The sequence below is a fragment of the Chinchilla lanigera genome, unplaced genomic scaffold, assembly GCF_000276665.1.
Source record: "Chinchilla lanigera isolate Chin_1 unplaced genomic scaffold, ChiLan1.0 scaffold00034, whole genome shotgun sequence".
In the NCBI taxonomy this organism is placed as follows: Eukaryota; Metazoa; Chordata; class Mammalia; order Rodentia; family Chinchillidae; genus Chinchilla; species Chinchilla lanigera.
Window position 1 is genome coordinate 5,209,932 of NW_004955435.1, and position 15,119 is coordinate 5,225,050.

At 41.3% G+C, this 15,119-nt stretch overlaps 1 protein-coding gene across 1 annotated transcript in view; it reads left to right on the top strand.

Moving 5' to 3' along the window:
* Cdc14a (cell division cycle 14A) overlaps window positions 1–15,119 on the top strand; it is a gene marked incomplete at its 5' end in the record, with an annotated part of 130,677 nt that overhangs the window by 110,356 nt on the left and 5,202 nt on the right. The window contains 1 exon segment of the mRNA XM_013516522.1: window positions 6,720–6,879. Coding sequence (XP_013371976.1) covers window positions 6,720–6,879 — 160 coding nt within the window.

A 15,119-nucleotide genomic window follows, 5' to 3' on the forward strand; every position in this document is an offset into this window, starting at 1 on the left:
TGGAAGAATGCTCGGAGAGGTCTAAGAGTAACGGTTTTAGTCTCAGGACTAACTATTGCCATTTCCTTTTATGCTTTTCTTTTGGGAATATGTTAATTTTTAAAAAGATAAATTTAATATTTTTTGTTATAGGAGAAGGAACCCAGGGCCTTCACACTGAGCTACATCCCTAGACCCTTTTTTATTTTTTAATTTTTTGTTTTGAGACAGAGTCTCACTAAATCCCTAAGGTGCCCAGGCTGGGCTCAACCTTTAGATCTTCCTGCCTCAGCCACCTAGCATGCTGGGATTACAGGTGTGTGCCACCACACCCAGCTAGGTTAATTTCCCACCTAATAAATTGGAGGCTTAAACATTTTACCTTTCCTAAAATACGGAAAATTAAATCTTAAATATTATTTTAAAAATCAGAATTTAACAATAGAAGATGGAGTGGTTTATATATTAGAATAACGGGCACATTACTTATATTTTACTTCATATTGTTTATTGAAAGTGACATTTTTGTAGTAACATTCAGTTATAGAAGCTTCTGGTTTTCTTTTTAGTATTTACATCCCCTCTTCTGGTCTACTCATTGACTGTCAGTTGACATTGAAAGTTGGCTAAGCAAAAATAAAATTCTAATATGAGTTCAAGTATTAATAATAAGTACATATCAGAATTCTAGGCCATCGTGACATCATAACTTAAAATACTCGTGCCAAGAGAAGACTGAATTATTAAATTAATTTTTATGGTAATATATGTACTATGTATCATTTACTGTTTTAACTAGTTTTTAGATGTACAATTCAATGACTTAGGTACATTCACAATGGTGCAGCCATCATCACTATTTCGGAAATTTTTCACTATTCTAAACAGAAACTTTGTAACTTTTATTTGGGAGTCCCTAGTAATTGGGAGTAAATCTCAATTATTCCCTCCCCTCGGCTCCTGGTAATTTCTACACTGTGTCTCTGAACGTACCCATTCTGGGTACCTAACTGCAAAATGAAATCATACAATACATTTTTATCCTTTTGTGTCTGGCTTGTTTCACTTAGTATATTTTCAAGCTTCATTCACTTTCTAGCAATTGATTATACATGATGTAATTGTCGCATGTTGGTTGATATAATATGTATTAGAATTTTTTCCTTTTTAAGGTGTGTAATATTTCTCTCTGTGTATAGGCATTTGAGTTGGCTATTGTGAAAAAATACTGCTGTGGGTGTAGGAGCATCTGTTTGAGGTGCTGTTCTCAGTTCTTTTGGGCATATACCCAGAAGTACAGTTAGGCATTGTGTCTTAGTTCCGTTTAATTTTTTGAGGAATTACCAAGCTCTTTTCCACAGGAGCTGCCTGATTTTACATTTCCACCAACCGTGCATAAGGGGTCCAGTTTCTCTGTATCCTCACCTTGAATTTTTTGTTTCTCGTGCTCTGAATCAAAGTATATGAAAAGGATTAGATGTGGGGGCTGGGAAAGTCGTTCAGTATATTTGTCTAAATAGGTTCCTTCTATATCTCAGTATTTATAGAAATTCCTACGTATTTCCTTCTCAACTCCTGCACTCTGGTTGCTGCTTCTGATCTGTCTTTCCTGATACGAAGTTGGACTATTTCATCAGCTCAGTTCTTCAAGCGGGGAGCCACCTCTGTGTCCATAAGAGCCCTGGGACGTAGAGTAGTGGGTACCCAGGACAGACTGGTGCCAGGGCGTAGCTGGAGCTGGCCTCAGCCAGGCTGGAAAGTACATTAGGTTTCAGACGGCCAGGTGCTGCCTCTGATGGACCTTGGGGCCAAGACCGGGTCATCACGGGAAGAGCGTGTCCAGGGTGGGAGGAGTGATGGGGAGTTAGGGTGGAAGGAAGGTGGCACTGGCTCCGGTTGGAGGACACGAGGGGGGACGAGTCGGCCGCACACAGGAGCAGCTGCTTGCACAGCGCCTTGCTTTGTGCTCCGGACTCCAAGCCCACATATTTATAAAAGCACAACTGGTTTGAGTTTAATGAGAGGATATTCACAAGGAAATCCGAAGTGTCTACCTCAGAACCGGTGTTAACTGGCTTATGATGGAGCCGAATTATTTAGTTATTTTTTCTGTCTCGTGCTTAGCTAATCCTAACCTGACTGACCCAAGGCCAGGGTGTAGCCGAGACAGTTATCCTATCCCTGGCTATGTCGCTCAGCAAGATTTTGTTAGATCAAGGCCATGTCTTTCTGTCACTTCAAAGTACGTTTTTCGTGAGCAGAGGGTCAGTGATTTGGTACTCTTAGAAAATTACTCTATTCCTGGACAGTTTACTTTCATTAGGCATATTAGCTTCATGAGATTTTATTTTTAAATGCTGAATACTTCAGAATGCCTGTTTTACTTCTGTTGTCTGAGATGAGGCTTTTAAGGAGTAACAGACACCGTAATAAAAGCTGGCGTGGTTTTCACAGTCAATAAAAAGGTATCTGCGTGAACGCGGCTTTTATCTCAGGAAGGCTTGCGAACAGCCTCCCTTAGCAACACTGAGATCAGCCCTGATGCCTTATTCTTCTTTAATATTCAGGTTCGAACCAAGTCTTTCAAGAGATGGGACGGATTGAGTCTTTTCAACCAAGCAAGTCGAAGTTGTCACTCGGCAGTTTTCATGTAAAGTCTGGCAGCAGTGTCTGAGTTTTCATTTTATAACTTATTTTAGAGTTGGACTTTTTTTCATTTTAGCCTCTTCGGTTCTTATTCTCTTTGTTCCCACTTCATGGCTTTTATTCGTCAGGATGAGTACAGGGTCTTCCCTTTTTTGGGGGTCAGAGTTAATGTTTCTGAACATGGCAGGGTGGCCGGTGGTGAGCTGGCTCTCTCCTGCTTCTCTGCTGTCCCTGCATGAGCCAGATTCAACAACCGGCCTCCGCAAACCGCTCTTTCTACCTCTTTCTACCTCTTTCTCCGGCCTGTGCGCATTACTTGCTTTGCTTTGGGGATACTTTTTTCTGGCGGAGTCTTGCTTATCTTTCTAGAACAATCATGCATTGCTGAGGAACAGGGATATATTCTGAGAAATGTGTGCCTAGTAATTCTGCCATCTGGTGAACGTGGCAGTGTATTTGACATACCCAGGCGGCACATGTCAGTCACGTCATGTGGTCGGTCTCTTGAAGCCGCTCGGAGGCACAGCAAGCATGACGTATATGCCAGTGCAACAGGGCGTGTGGTCATGTTTCACAGTGGATTTTTGTTGTTGTTTGTGTTTTTGAGGCAGGACCTTGCCATGTATGTCAGGCTACAACTTGAACTAGCTGTGTAGCCCAGGTTGGCCTTAAACTCGTGATCCCACTGCCTCAGCCTCCTGAGTGCTGGAATTACCAGCGTGTGCCCCCACACCCAGTGATTTTTTTTTAATAAGTGGAAGTATCTCTGAAGTAGTGATAGGAGTATAGTAAATATATAAACCAATAAGGTGATTATTTATGAAGTATTGTGTACTGTACATAATTGTATGTGCTATGCTTTTACATGACTGGTGTCACAGCGTTATCACAAACGCGTGAGTAATGTCTCGCCCTGTGATATTACTACAGTCATCGTGCCAGTAGGCAACAGGAAGTGTTTAGCTCCGTTATACCCTCTGGGACTGTGTGTGTGTATGTGGTCTGTCACCGACCGAAACAGCCGTTGTTTCGTACAGAACTGTACTTGATTCTTAGGGCATTTCCTTCCTTCCTTCAGATTGAGCGGGGCCCGCTTCTGCGAGGACCCTCTGTGACTCTTGGCCATAGGGCTGGATTTCAGCTATTACCTTTTTCATCCTACACCGAGAAATTCTTGAGGGACAAGGATTAAGTCTTCTGTGCGTATCTCCTTATCCCTCCTGCGTGTCTCACTTACCCGAGTTTTTTGGCGTGTGTGGCTGAGCTGCGTCTCCTCTTCTTTGCAGTAGTAGTTCTTCATTACTGAGAGTTGTGACTTAGAGCCCTGGCTTAGAGGCCGAGGCATTCATGTATTCATTACCAGCTATCTTTTGGACTGTTCTCTGTCAAGGACGACGCTAGTTGTTTGCTTCTAGTTGGAGGCCATGAGATTGAAGCGTCAGAGCATGTGTTACGCTAGACGTGGGCAGGAAGTAGAGGCTGGAAGATTACAAAGAAATGAAAGCAAGAAGTTTTGAAGGTGCACGTATGGGAGACTGTCCCATGCATATTTACACAAAGAAATATGTCAAGAGCTTGTTTTGAACCCATATTTTTATAGCTAGTGTAGAAGAGGTAACTGTGCCTTAGGCACCAGCTGTGCCAGTCTCACCAACTTACAGAAATATACTGAAGGTGTTTTAATTTAAACTCCTTGAGTTTTAGAACAGTGTTGGAAAGTATCGTTAGCTTTACATGCAGAAGAAAGATTTACATCTGCAGCCTCCAAATTGTGTGTGTGAGAAGTCAGGTTTTCTGGGGGTGGTTAGGTGGAGGCGCTGGGGAGTGGACCAGGGCCTTCGCCCCGAGCTGCACACCCAGCCCTTCTTATTTTTATTTTGAGACCGGGTCTCACTAAGTTGTTAACTTATGTAGACCTGTTTGAACTTGGGGTCCGTCTTCCTCAGTCTCCCAGAATACTGGGACCACACACAGGTAGAGAAATCAAATTTAAGGGTTTTCCTTTCCTTTTTGTTTTATTTGTAGAGAATGAAAAATAAGCAAAAAGGAAAAGGAAATAATTGCCTTGTATAGTACTTGAAAGTGAGGTGGAGTCGTTTATGTTAAAAAAGGGAGACCTCTCATCATTCAGTTCCACCCTATGCATGTAACCTTTCCGCAGTAATTCTATTTCTTGACATGCTTTGTAAGCACTGTTGTTAAAAATAGTCATGTTCACTGCCACCTTTTGTAATAACTTCACAGACTCCTTTCGACACTTAGCCAACTTTGCTCTGATTTAATCTTCATTTTGTTTTTTTAAAGAGAACTTTTTTTTACAAAAGTGAATGAGATTTTTTTCCCCTGAAGTCCAGTTGTGTAGACATTATTCAGCAGACACAGTTCTCCTTACCACCGTTCTCTGTGGTCAGGAGTTGGTATTTCGGTGTATGTTCTGGGCATGTGGACTTTGTTCAAACATTGCAACACTTTCCCCCCAGTTGGGGTCACACTTCCTCTACTCTGTCAGCTGTAGTTTGCACTCATTAATGCTTTATGTCACGGGCAGTCTTTGTGTTACCACATGCAGGTGAGTCACAGGGTTTTAAGCAGCTGGTGATAGTTCATACAGTAGGTCTACTATAATCTAATAAGCTGGCTTTCTACCGGGGTGTCTCCAGTATTTTGCTATTGCAAATAATTCCTTAATAAACACTTTTGTGTCTTATCCCCAGTGTGTATTTTTGTAGAATGATACCTAAATGTGCATGGGTGGAGGTGCTGCAAGTGTAAAATGTCGCTTTGGTTTAAACATTAATTCTTCAAGACTTTCTTTCTTTTTTTTTTTTTTTTGGTTTTTTTCCAGTACCAGGAACCGAACTCATGACCTTGTGCTTGTCAGGCAGGCACTGTGCCGCTGAGCTAAATCCCCAGCCCTTCTTCAAGACTTCCAACAGTTGTTTCTGTTGTTGTTTTTGGTACTAGGAATTGAACTCAGGACCTTGCGCTTGCCAGGCAGGCGCTTGTGCCACTGAGCTATATCTGTGGCCCAAAGTATTTAACCATAATGATAACTCCGATTTCACCATGACCTTTATTTAAAAGAGGAGATGGCTTTCTTTATTAAAGGCCCAGTGAAACATTCGGGGAAGGGTTTTTAAATCGCCTTTCTCCTCATGCTACAAACGCGAACTGTATGTGCTATGTACAGCCTTTGATACGAAATGTTACTTGGTCTTCCCATGCTTTGGAAAAGACATGTTCTTATTCAGGGCACCTCTTCGGTAATGCTGTTATCTCACTGGATGTTGGTATTTCTTGTGATGAACCACAGTGTGTTTATTTTGATTCTAGTTCGTACTGTAGAGATAGGATGGACATAAACCTATTCTGTGGCATAATTCACCTTTACAGAAATACATAAAGGTGGCTCTATCCATAAAAATAGAAGCCATAGACTTTATTTTGTGTACGTATTTTAAGTTCTTTTTAGATCTGCATTGTGCCTTGTTGAAGAAGTGGAAGTGTGTAGTTGATCTGGTCGGGGCAGTAACCCTTGCTTTTAGGTTATAAGAGCAGGTTTCTGGAGTCACGGGTTGAGGGTCTTTTCTGGTGCCCCACACAAGTAGATAGTTGGTGCTGCGTGTTATGTCTGTTTAGTTCAAGTTTGTTCACCTATGTTTGAAAGTACGGTTCATTCCAGATTTTGTAAACAGACACAAAATTGCTACTTGGAAAGTATCTTACAGATTTCAGATTCACATTAGAAGACAAATGGGCTCACACTCTTTATTCTGAAGTCCTCATTAGTTAAACCATGCATAGCAGTAGACAGATGTTTGGGAGGTGGGTATTTGTGTTTTATTGTATTTTATTTTTGGCAACCTGCAGATGGGACCCACGCCCTCACTCATGTAGGGCAAGCGTCCAACCACCGAGCTACCCTCCCTGCATTTTATTTATTTTTTAATAAAGTCTTATTTTTCTTTATTCTAAGATTTCATATTCTGTACAGTCTGATTGGTAAATGTTTTTCTACCCGTCTTTTTGCAAGAGATCGCATTTTGAGATGACAATAGCTTATTTTAAAGACTGTTTTTTTCTCTTTTTAACAGAAAACAAGCATCGTTGTGGGTCCAAGGTGACATTTTCCGATCCAAACTGAAAAGTAGACCATCCAGTGACGGAAGTATTAATAAAATTCTTTCTAGCCTGGATGAGATGTCTATCGGTGGGAACACATCTAAAATCCAAAACGTGGAGAGGTTTGCAGAGGTGAGTTTTCCTCAGGAACATTTGTCTTCATTTGTCTCCCAGGTGATGTGTACAACACGGTCGTATCTTTTCTCTAAGATGCTGGGGGGACGGGATTTTGAGGTGTGGAGTCATCTACCTATAAAGCAAGAAGCAGAGAAGACAAACCAGTTGCACTTAAAAAGAAAGCTGTAACTGAAAGAGTACAATTAAATTCTGATATGATGAGTATTCACAGAAAGCAAACTCCATTTTGAAAATAGAAATATCAAGAAAAATGCTAATGTTGTAATGGAAGTAGCATAATAAAAGTGGTTCTTTTACAGCCTCTAACACATTGATTTTGAAAGCGCAGAGTTGAAAACATAATTAGGGACAATTTTTTTTTTTGAGGTTTTACTATAAACACACCACTTGGAGTAATTGTTATACATGGTCTGATTTAGTCTTTGAAGCTACTGGGGCAGTTGGGTAACATTTTCTCTATTTTATAGGAGGAACTGTGTATCAGTGGTCTTTAACCTTGGCATTAAAACGTGATTCGGTCTCTGTCTGTCTGGTCCCCAACTCACGTTTTTTGTTTTTGTTTTTGTTTTTGTTCCGTTACCTCTGAAGTCGCAGGAAGTAACTGAGTGTTTTTGGAACCAGAAGCAAGCTTGTCATTTGTTGTATTTATTCTCTTGTGTGGATAAGGTACCAGGGGCCCTGAAAATTTGGGATTTACCTAAAGTCCCAGAATTGTTTAGGAGTGGTGCCACTTAGAGAATTGGGTGTCGAGTTCCTAGCTCAGTTCTTTGTATCATCTTGTACCTGAGATGAAGCTAAGCACTTGGTTTACAATCTTATATACTTAGAGCAGAAGGAACAAAAAGCTGTTAAAAATGAAGCAACAAGTGTAGATTTACATGCTGCCAGACAGTGACCCAGTGGAACCAGACCCGAGCCTTGAACAAAACGGGGTGGCTCAGCCACACCCCTCAAGGAGCCCCAGTGGAAGAGGTGACCTAGCTCTCTTAGCCTCGGGGTCCCCAGAAGCGTTCTCTCAGCAGGGAAGAGAGTCCAGGCTGTTGGAGGTGGGCAGTTGATTTTTTTCAAGGACAAAGGGTGGGGCCCCTGAATGAACAGAAGGTTTTTGCCCGTGTATGCTGTCCAGGACAGCAGCCCACAAAGTGGTGAAGTTTGCTTGTTTGAGTCATTTGTCCTGATGAAATGTGAATCTCAGCCAGTGTCATGTTGATGTGCAAAGTGCTGGTTGGCGTTTTCTTGTCTCTGTGTTACAGTCTGGCCTACTGAAGCCAACAGGAAGGCTCAGAACTAATAATTTAATGTAATCGCATTGCTAAACAGGGACGTTTTTTGTTGCTCTTGCCAACATTTTTCCTCGGAGTTGAGGTGGAATTGAAGCACTTGGGGCTTTGAGCTGTGATCTCTGAAAAGGCAAACACAAAATTTGTCCTTCTGTCTGAGGACCACGCTTATAAGAATAGAATGGTGTCTATAGTATGAACTGTATTCAGCTGCTATCTGGTAGCTGGAATATTTCATTTTACCCCTTTTTAGACTTTTTTTTAGTTTTGCTAAACTTAAAAGTAATTGACTCTTAGGGGCTGGGGATAGAGCTCAGTGGCACAAGAGCCTGCCTGACAAGTCCAAGATCCTGAGTTCGAGTCCTGGTACCAAAAACCACTGAGACTTCCTTGCAGGCCCGAGATCCTGAGTTTGATTTCCGGTTCCAAAAAAAAAAAAAAAAAGTAATTGACTCATTACTGGACGAGTGAAGAACATAATGTGATTGAAATTTAAAATATGTCAGATTTAAATGTGAGCACGTGTTTAGATGTTGACCCTTTCTACACCTGCCCACCGCCGCATCCCCTCGTGGCCCGCTCCAGCTGCGGCACCAGAATATATAAATTGGGTGGCTGATAAACAGCAGAAATGTGTTTCTTAGCGTTCTGGGGGCCGGGAAACGCAAGATAAAGGTGCTGGCAGATTCAGGGCGCTCCCTCCCTCCTTAGATGGCGTCCTCTCCCTCCTTCCTCAACCGGCGAGAAGGGGCGGAATCCCAATTATGAAGGATTCACCCTGCTTTGGGTCTAATCACTCCCAGAGGCCCTGCCTCTTAACTGCCATCGCCTTCGGGCTTAGGAGTTCCATACAGGAATTTGGGGAGGCTTTTGGTGGGTGACACGGAACTCTACCAAATATTTTAGCTGTAGCCATTAAAATGCCATTGTTTCCACTTTATAGGTAGTTGATGGTTTGTGTGAGTAACTCTCTCAGACCTTTTCCTGCTATGCTGATCTGGTACCAGCTGTGGAACCCTGCACGACAAAGGGAAACGTAGCTCGCCCAAACGTGGACTCAATAGAGTTAGTTAGAATAAGGAATATGCTGTACTGTTCTTGTAAGTTGTAAGAAAAAAACAGAGGGGCTGGGGATTTAGCTCAGTGGCAAAGCGCCTGCCTGGCAAGCGCAAGGTCGTGAGTTCGATTCCTGGTACCAGAAGAAAAACAAACAAACAACAAAAAAGAAATAAACAGAAATGAAAGGTACTGTAAGGATTTTACTGTGTTTCAAATTCTGTGCTAGTGTTCAGGGTGGAAGCCCATGGAAGTTCTGAATTTATAGAGTTTTTGCGTAAAGTGAAAAGAGCAGTATTCCTCCAGAGGTTACCTTTAAACAAATAGAAAGCTGAGATCTAGATTATTATTATTTTTTGTTTTCTAGGCCTACCAGCATTTCTTGTGATTAATTACTGGGAAGCTCCATAATGACTTGATTTAGATAATTTGAATGTGCAGTGTGTAGGAGTCGGTGAAAGAAGGAATAAGCAAAACAGTATGCACTGTAGTGATGGGTTCTGCCGTGGCCTTAATGAATTTCCTGGCCCGCTGAGTATTGTGAGAAGTCTTAGAATATAGAGACTCTCCCTGTTGTGAGCCAGGTCATCGGTGCTGGTGTAGGCACTGTGAAATGCACACGACCCCGTGTGTCTAGCTTGGGCTCCTTGCTCCGAGCTCCTCCCTTCTCTGTGCTTTTCTTCCATGGGCTTACGTTTCCTTGTCTGCTAGGGGATATGCTCTAGGGTGGTAGAATTTTTTATCTGTTTGCATCATGATTCTATTTCTGGACCTATTACAGTTTCAGAGCCAAAAAAATCAAAAAAAAGAAAAATAAGGACGGAGACGTGAAATTGGTAATAATAATGTAGTCACACGAGGACAGTATATGCTTTGTATGGAATAATACCAGCATGAAGGGCTCATGTTGACATTCAGGGGCTTGAGGGTCTGTTGTGGATGGGAGTTACAAAAAATGGCCTGAAGAAGATGGAATTTAAAGCACTTTATTTAAAGTACACATATTGGAGTTAAACAAGGAGAGTGTGTGTGTGTGTGTATATGTGTGTGTGTGAGAGAGAGAGAGAGAGAGACAGCCACCTGTCTAGCACCCACTGTGTGCCAGGACCTGTGTTAGGCACTCATTATGGATGAAGTCCCTTAGTCCTTAAGACAGCCATATGTCACAGGCACTAGTGTGAGGTCCACTTAGAGACAGCATCGTTGAGGTAGAGAAAGGTGAGCCACCTACCCAAGATCTTGCATGTGGCGGAGATTTGAACCCGGGCACGCTCCTTTGAGTCTGTGCACTCCACTCTCCTACCGGGCCCGCTGCCTCTCCATGAGATCTTCAGTGTGGCTTCAGTCCATTATATCAAGTAATTTTGGATAGAACTTCAGCCAGATCCTTCGAATAAATTTCTCCCATCATTAAAATAGCTTTCACTTTTTCTTCTTCTACCCAGTGGCCATCTCCCACTATTAGCACACCAATCAGTAGAGGCTCTTGACTTTAGAGGTATTAATTAGGCACAGATGCCGCTCATGCTCAGCCAGGTTCACCTCAGTTGACAGCCAAGTAGACAAGAATGTAATGTTTTGATTACCTCTTTGAGATATTGTGATTTATAAAATCCATCAAACATGTATAAGCAGGGTGTCTCTTAGAAGAATCCGTGAAGTAAAGTTAAATTTCTAAGGCCTTACTTTTAAGCACCTTTTCTCCCTCTTAGACCCAGGAATGCTGTGGGAGCGCCGGAGCTGTGAGACAGAATGACAGCACACAAATTCGCAGTTGGGGGAGGGACCCTGGCTGTAGCGTGGGGGGCCCTGGAGCCCACATGGGACTTGCGTGGGAGGCCGTGGAGTGGTGATGGTGCGGGCCCAGGTTTCTGAGGCCTGGCCAGTGGCAGTGAGCAGGAGAGGTGAGAGACGGGGGTGGTACATCCCAACTCTACTGATCTAAGTAGATTCTTATGGAGATATCATCCTTGCGTTTCCCCAGCTTTGACATCTTCCAGGTTCAACACCCGAGAGTTAGAAAGAGCTTTCGTGGTGACTAACCACCGTTCATAGCCAAGCCATGTAAGTCAGCTGCAAGTTTAATTTTGAACTCTGTCCCTAACCCTTTGAATTCTGTTGTACTCATTTGTATTTCAAGGTCTGTGTCTCATTTTTCTATGATCTCTCTTCCATCTTTATTCCATCAAGTGCTATATTTTATCTAATAGATCCTTTCTTTTTTTTTTATTTTAAAGAATAAAAGAAGGATAACATAATAATAGGGGGGACTTAGCAAATTACAGACAAAATGGTAGGAAATTATCAATGGTTATCGTTTTACGTATTATTATCTACAAAATAGTTTCTCAGGAAAACAAATTAGATCCTTTCTTTTTGAAATTTAGTTTTATTAGTATTGTATGTTTGTAGCACGTTACGCTTACATTCCTTGTGTGTAGCTGGTACCTGTGCATAGCGTGTCTTACGCAGGTCCTTCTTTCATTCCCTTCCTCTTTCCTCCCTCCCTTAAACCTCCATCTCTTGATCGAAATTGATCAAACAATGAACAAACCTTTCCTTTCAATAACTAGTAGAAATTAGTAGTATAATTTTCCTACCTATCGTATATATAGATACACACACAAGAAGGAAGGAGAAAGAAAATGTATACGTATATATTGTTTTCTCCTTTCCCCCATCCCAGCTGTTCTTTCCTTTTGAGCAGTTTCCTTCCCTTTAGCAGTATCTACTGGAGAGTTTGCATCTTACTTACTCTTTCAGTTTCTTACACTAGGGAGACAATACGGTGTTTGTACCCTTGAATCTGAGTTATTTCCCTCACGAGCATGGTCTCTAGTTGCATCCATTTACCTATAAAAGCCTCGAGTTTGCCCTTCTTTATAGCTGAGTAGTACCCCACTGTATAAAAATACCACATCTTTTTTATATACAGGAAAATCTTGCATCTGAAGGAAGGATTGTTGATTCTTACACCTCCACAGGGAGAGCAGATCTCTTTCCTTTACGGGACAAAGACATGAAGGTCTCCCCTGGGCTAGGCTTCTTTAGCATTGCTCTTCAGTAGTCTCTTGGCTTTGTTTCTGAATCTGCTCCTTCTTGACCAGCTCAGGCTGGCGAGGGTCTGCCCTGTTACTCAGTAGGGACAGTGGCCGGAGCCCAAGGGTGGGTTCTCCCCACTTGTGCTTTGTGAGTGGATTCTTTAGTTATCGGGCAGATGGAAGCTGGCATAAAGAAGGAAGTCTAACAGCACAGAGTGTGAGATGTCTTCAGACTGCCCCGGTCCAACAGCGTGAGATTGTTTACGTGCTATATGGAAATACATTTCCTAACAAACTCCCCGCTTCCTCCCCGCCGCACTCTTACGACTTGCTCTATACAGTATTTTAGGGTTGATCCTCTAATAAATACAGGCCTTGGTTCTGTGCATATCTGTATGTTTTATTCACTGTTCCAGGAAGCTAAAATCCTTTTCCAAACAGCTTTTCAGTTTCATTTTTTTCTGTAATTTGATGAAAATGTGTTTGAATAATATTGTATAACTATTTTTGTCAGGAATTTAAAGGTAATTACAATAATCACTTACTGATGATCTTATGGTTTATACTTTTAGTCCTACAAATACCCCAAACTTCATACGGCAGCTGTAGAAACAAGCTAAGAGCAGATTGATTTAGACAAAAAGGAACATTCCAGTAGGTCCCTTCACATCTGCACTGCATGTCTGCATCTTTTCCCTTTTTCCCCTTCCTTAAGTCTTGACTTCCAGGGAGTTTTCCCAAACCCTGGTCCAGTCTTCCATCTCCATCAGATCACTGTAGTAGCTGCTTAACCTTCTCTACTCCTGTTCTTTCCTGTCTCCAGTTCTTTCTGCTTACAGATAGAAAATGGGAAGAAATGTTTACCACATACGCAAATCAGTTTTTTTTGTACAGAACTCTTATAAATCAACCCGAGAATGCCGTGTACACAAATAAAGTAAAATGGAAGCTCTTGCAGCTGCCGATCATAAGAAATGTTCTACTTCCTTAGAAATGATAGAAACACAAATTGAAATGATGAGATACTGTTTTGCCTATTAAATGTTAAGAAATATATGCATTATTGGCAAGGGCTTAGGGAACAGAAAGTTCTTAAACTTTGCTGGTTGGAGTTTAAAATGGTGCAACCATTTTGGAGGCCAGTTTGATAACTTGTAGAAGACAACTTTAAAATGAAGTTAGAAATTCTGCTAATACGAATTTGTTTTAAGGCAAGAATAAGACTTTTCAAGAAACATGTGGGTGTAGAAGGGTGTTTGTTGAGCTGGTTATAGTGATAAAAGACGGAACAGTCTGACCTAGAGTTCTTGTGAAATAATAAAATTTTGGCTCATCTAGACAATGGAATTTTATGGGGCCATAAAAATGATAATGTGGAGATCTTTCTTATTTGTCCTGAAACACTTCCACAATCTTTTTTTTTTTTTTTAGTGAAACGATAAATTACTAAGCAGCATGTATAATAGAACTTCTTTTTGTAAAAAGTAAGTCAGGGGAGGGTGTGTAGCACAGGAAAAACTCTGGCGGACTACCGCCAGAGTGTGAATGTGTTCGGCTTTTGATGGTGATTAGATTGGTGGTTTTAATATCTTTTCATGCTTATCTGTACTTTGTTTCTTACAACAGATTCTATCTGGTAAACACACACACACAGTCACTTCCTTTTTTCTTTTATTTTCGCAAAGACAAGGCAAGTTTTCCTCTAGAGTTTGCGAGCTTAAACTTTATAAGCATTGTTTTCTTTTTGAGAGCAAGGGTGCTTAATTTAAGTAAATTTAATGGAAAGCAGTAAAAATATATTAAATCCAGGTAATTAGGTGAGCAGCAGCGTGTTACAGTATTTTATTTTCTGTTTTTCGAGATGTGTCATAATTTACAAAAAAAATTTGACCAAGATTCACAACAGAATGAGAAAAGCAGATGTAATTATAATATACTATTAATTTTAACTATATGCTCTTTAAAATTAATCATTTCAAATAATATATGACTAGAACTATTGAAATCTAATAATAAAACTATTGATCCCGGGTCTCTATCTCCAGACCTCTAAGCAAATCTTATTGTTACTAATATTTTCACTGCCATATTTCTAAATACTTTGCTTATACTGGCATTTTTTAAAATTGCCTGTCGGCCGTTTTCTGTTGCCTCGTGGCTGCAGAAGGCACGATTCACATTTTCTGTCTCCCTGTCCTCTCCGCTCCTCTTGAGCTGGTGTGCAGAGAGACTAACATGGTACTTCTGCTTTTCAAATGATACAGTTAATTTAATTTAATTTAATATAATTTTTTGAGACAGGGTCTCACTTTGCAGTTCAGGCTCACCTGAAGCTCACTTTGCAGCCCAGGCTGGCCTCGAACTTGCAAAGATCCTTCTGCCTCAGCCTCCCGAGTGCTGGGATTACAGGTGTGCACCATCATGCCCAGCTCTACAATGAATTTGGGTATTCCCAATTCAGTGACATTGGTCCATCACTCCTTCTGGAAAGAACTTGAGTGCTTTTGCTAGTGTTAAATGATGTTAATAAGTTACCATTGTAGATGTCCTCAATTGTTTTACCTTGTGATCTTGTAAAAAAGTTAGGGAGTTTGCCATGCTGTTTCACTGGGGACGTGCTGGTAGCGTTGGGGACGTGTCTGTATTGTCTGTCAAGCCAGGCTGTGTTAGGCTGTGTACCGTCGCCTGACTGCGTATGTGAGTGTCTCTTTGGTTGTGGTCCACTGTTAACAAAGAGCTGATTTTAAGTTCTATCACATCCGCACTCAAGTTTTTTGACGATGGCAAATAGCTCAGCATTCTTCAGTGTATACTTGACAAATGCTGAATTCATAACCCACTTAAGTGACTTAAAATA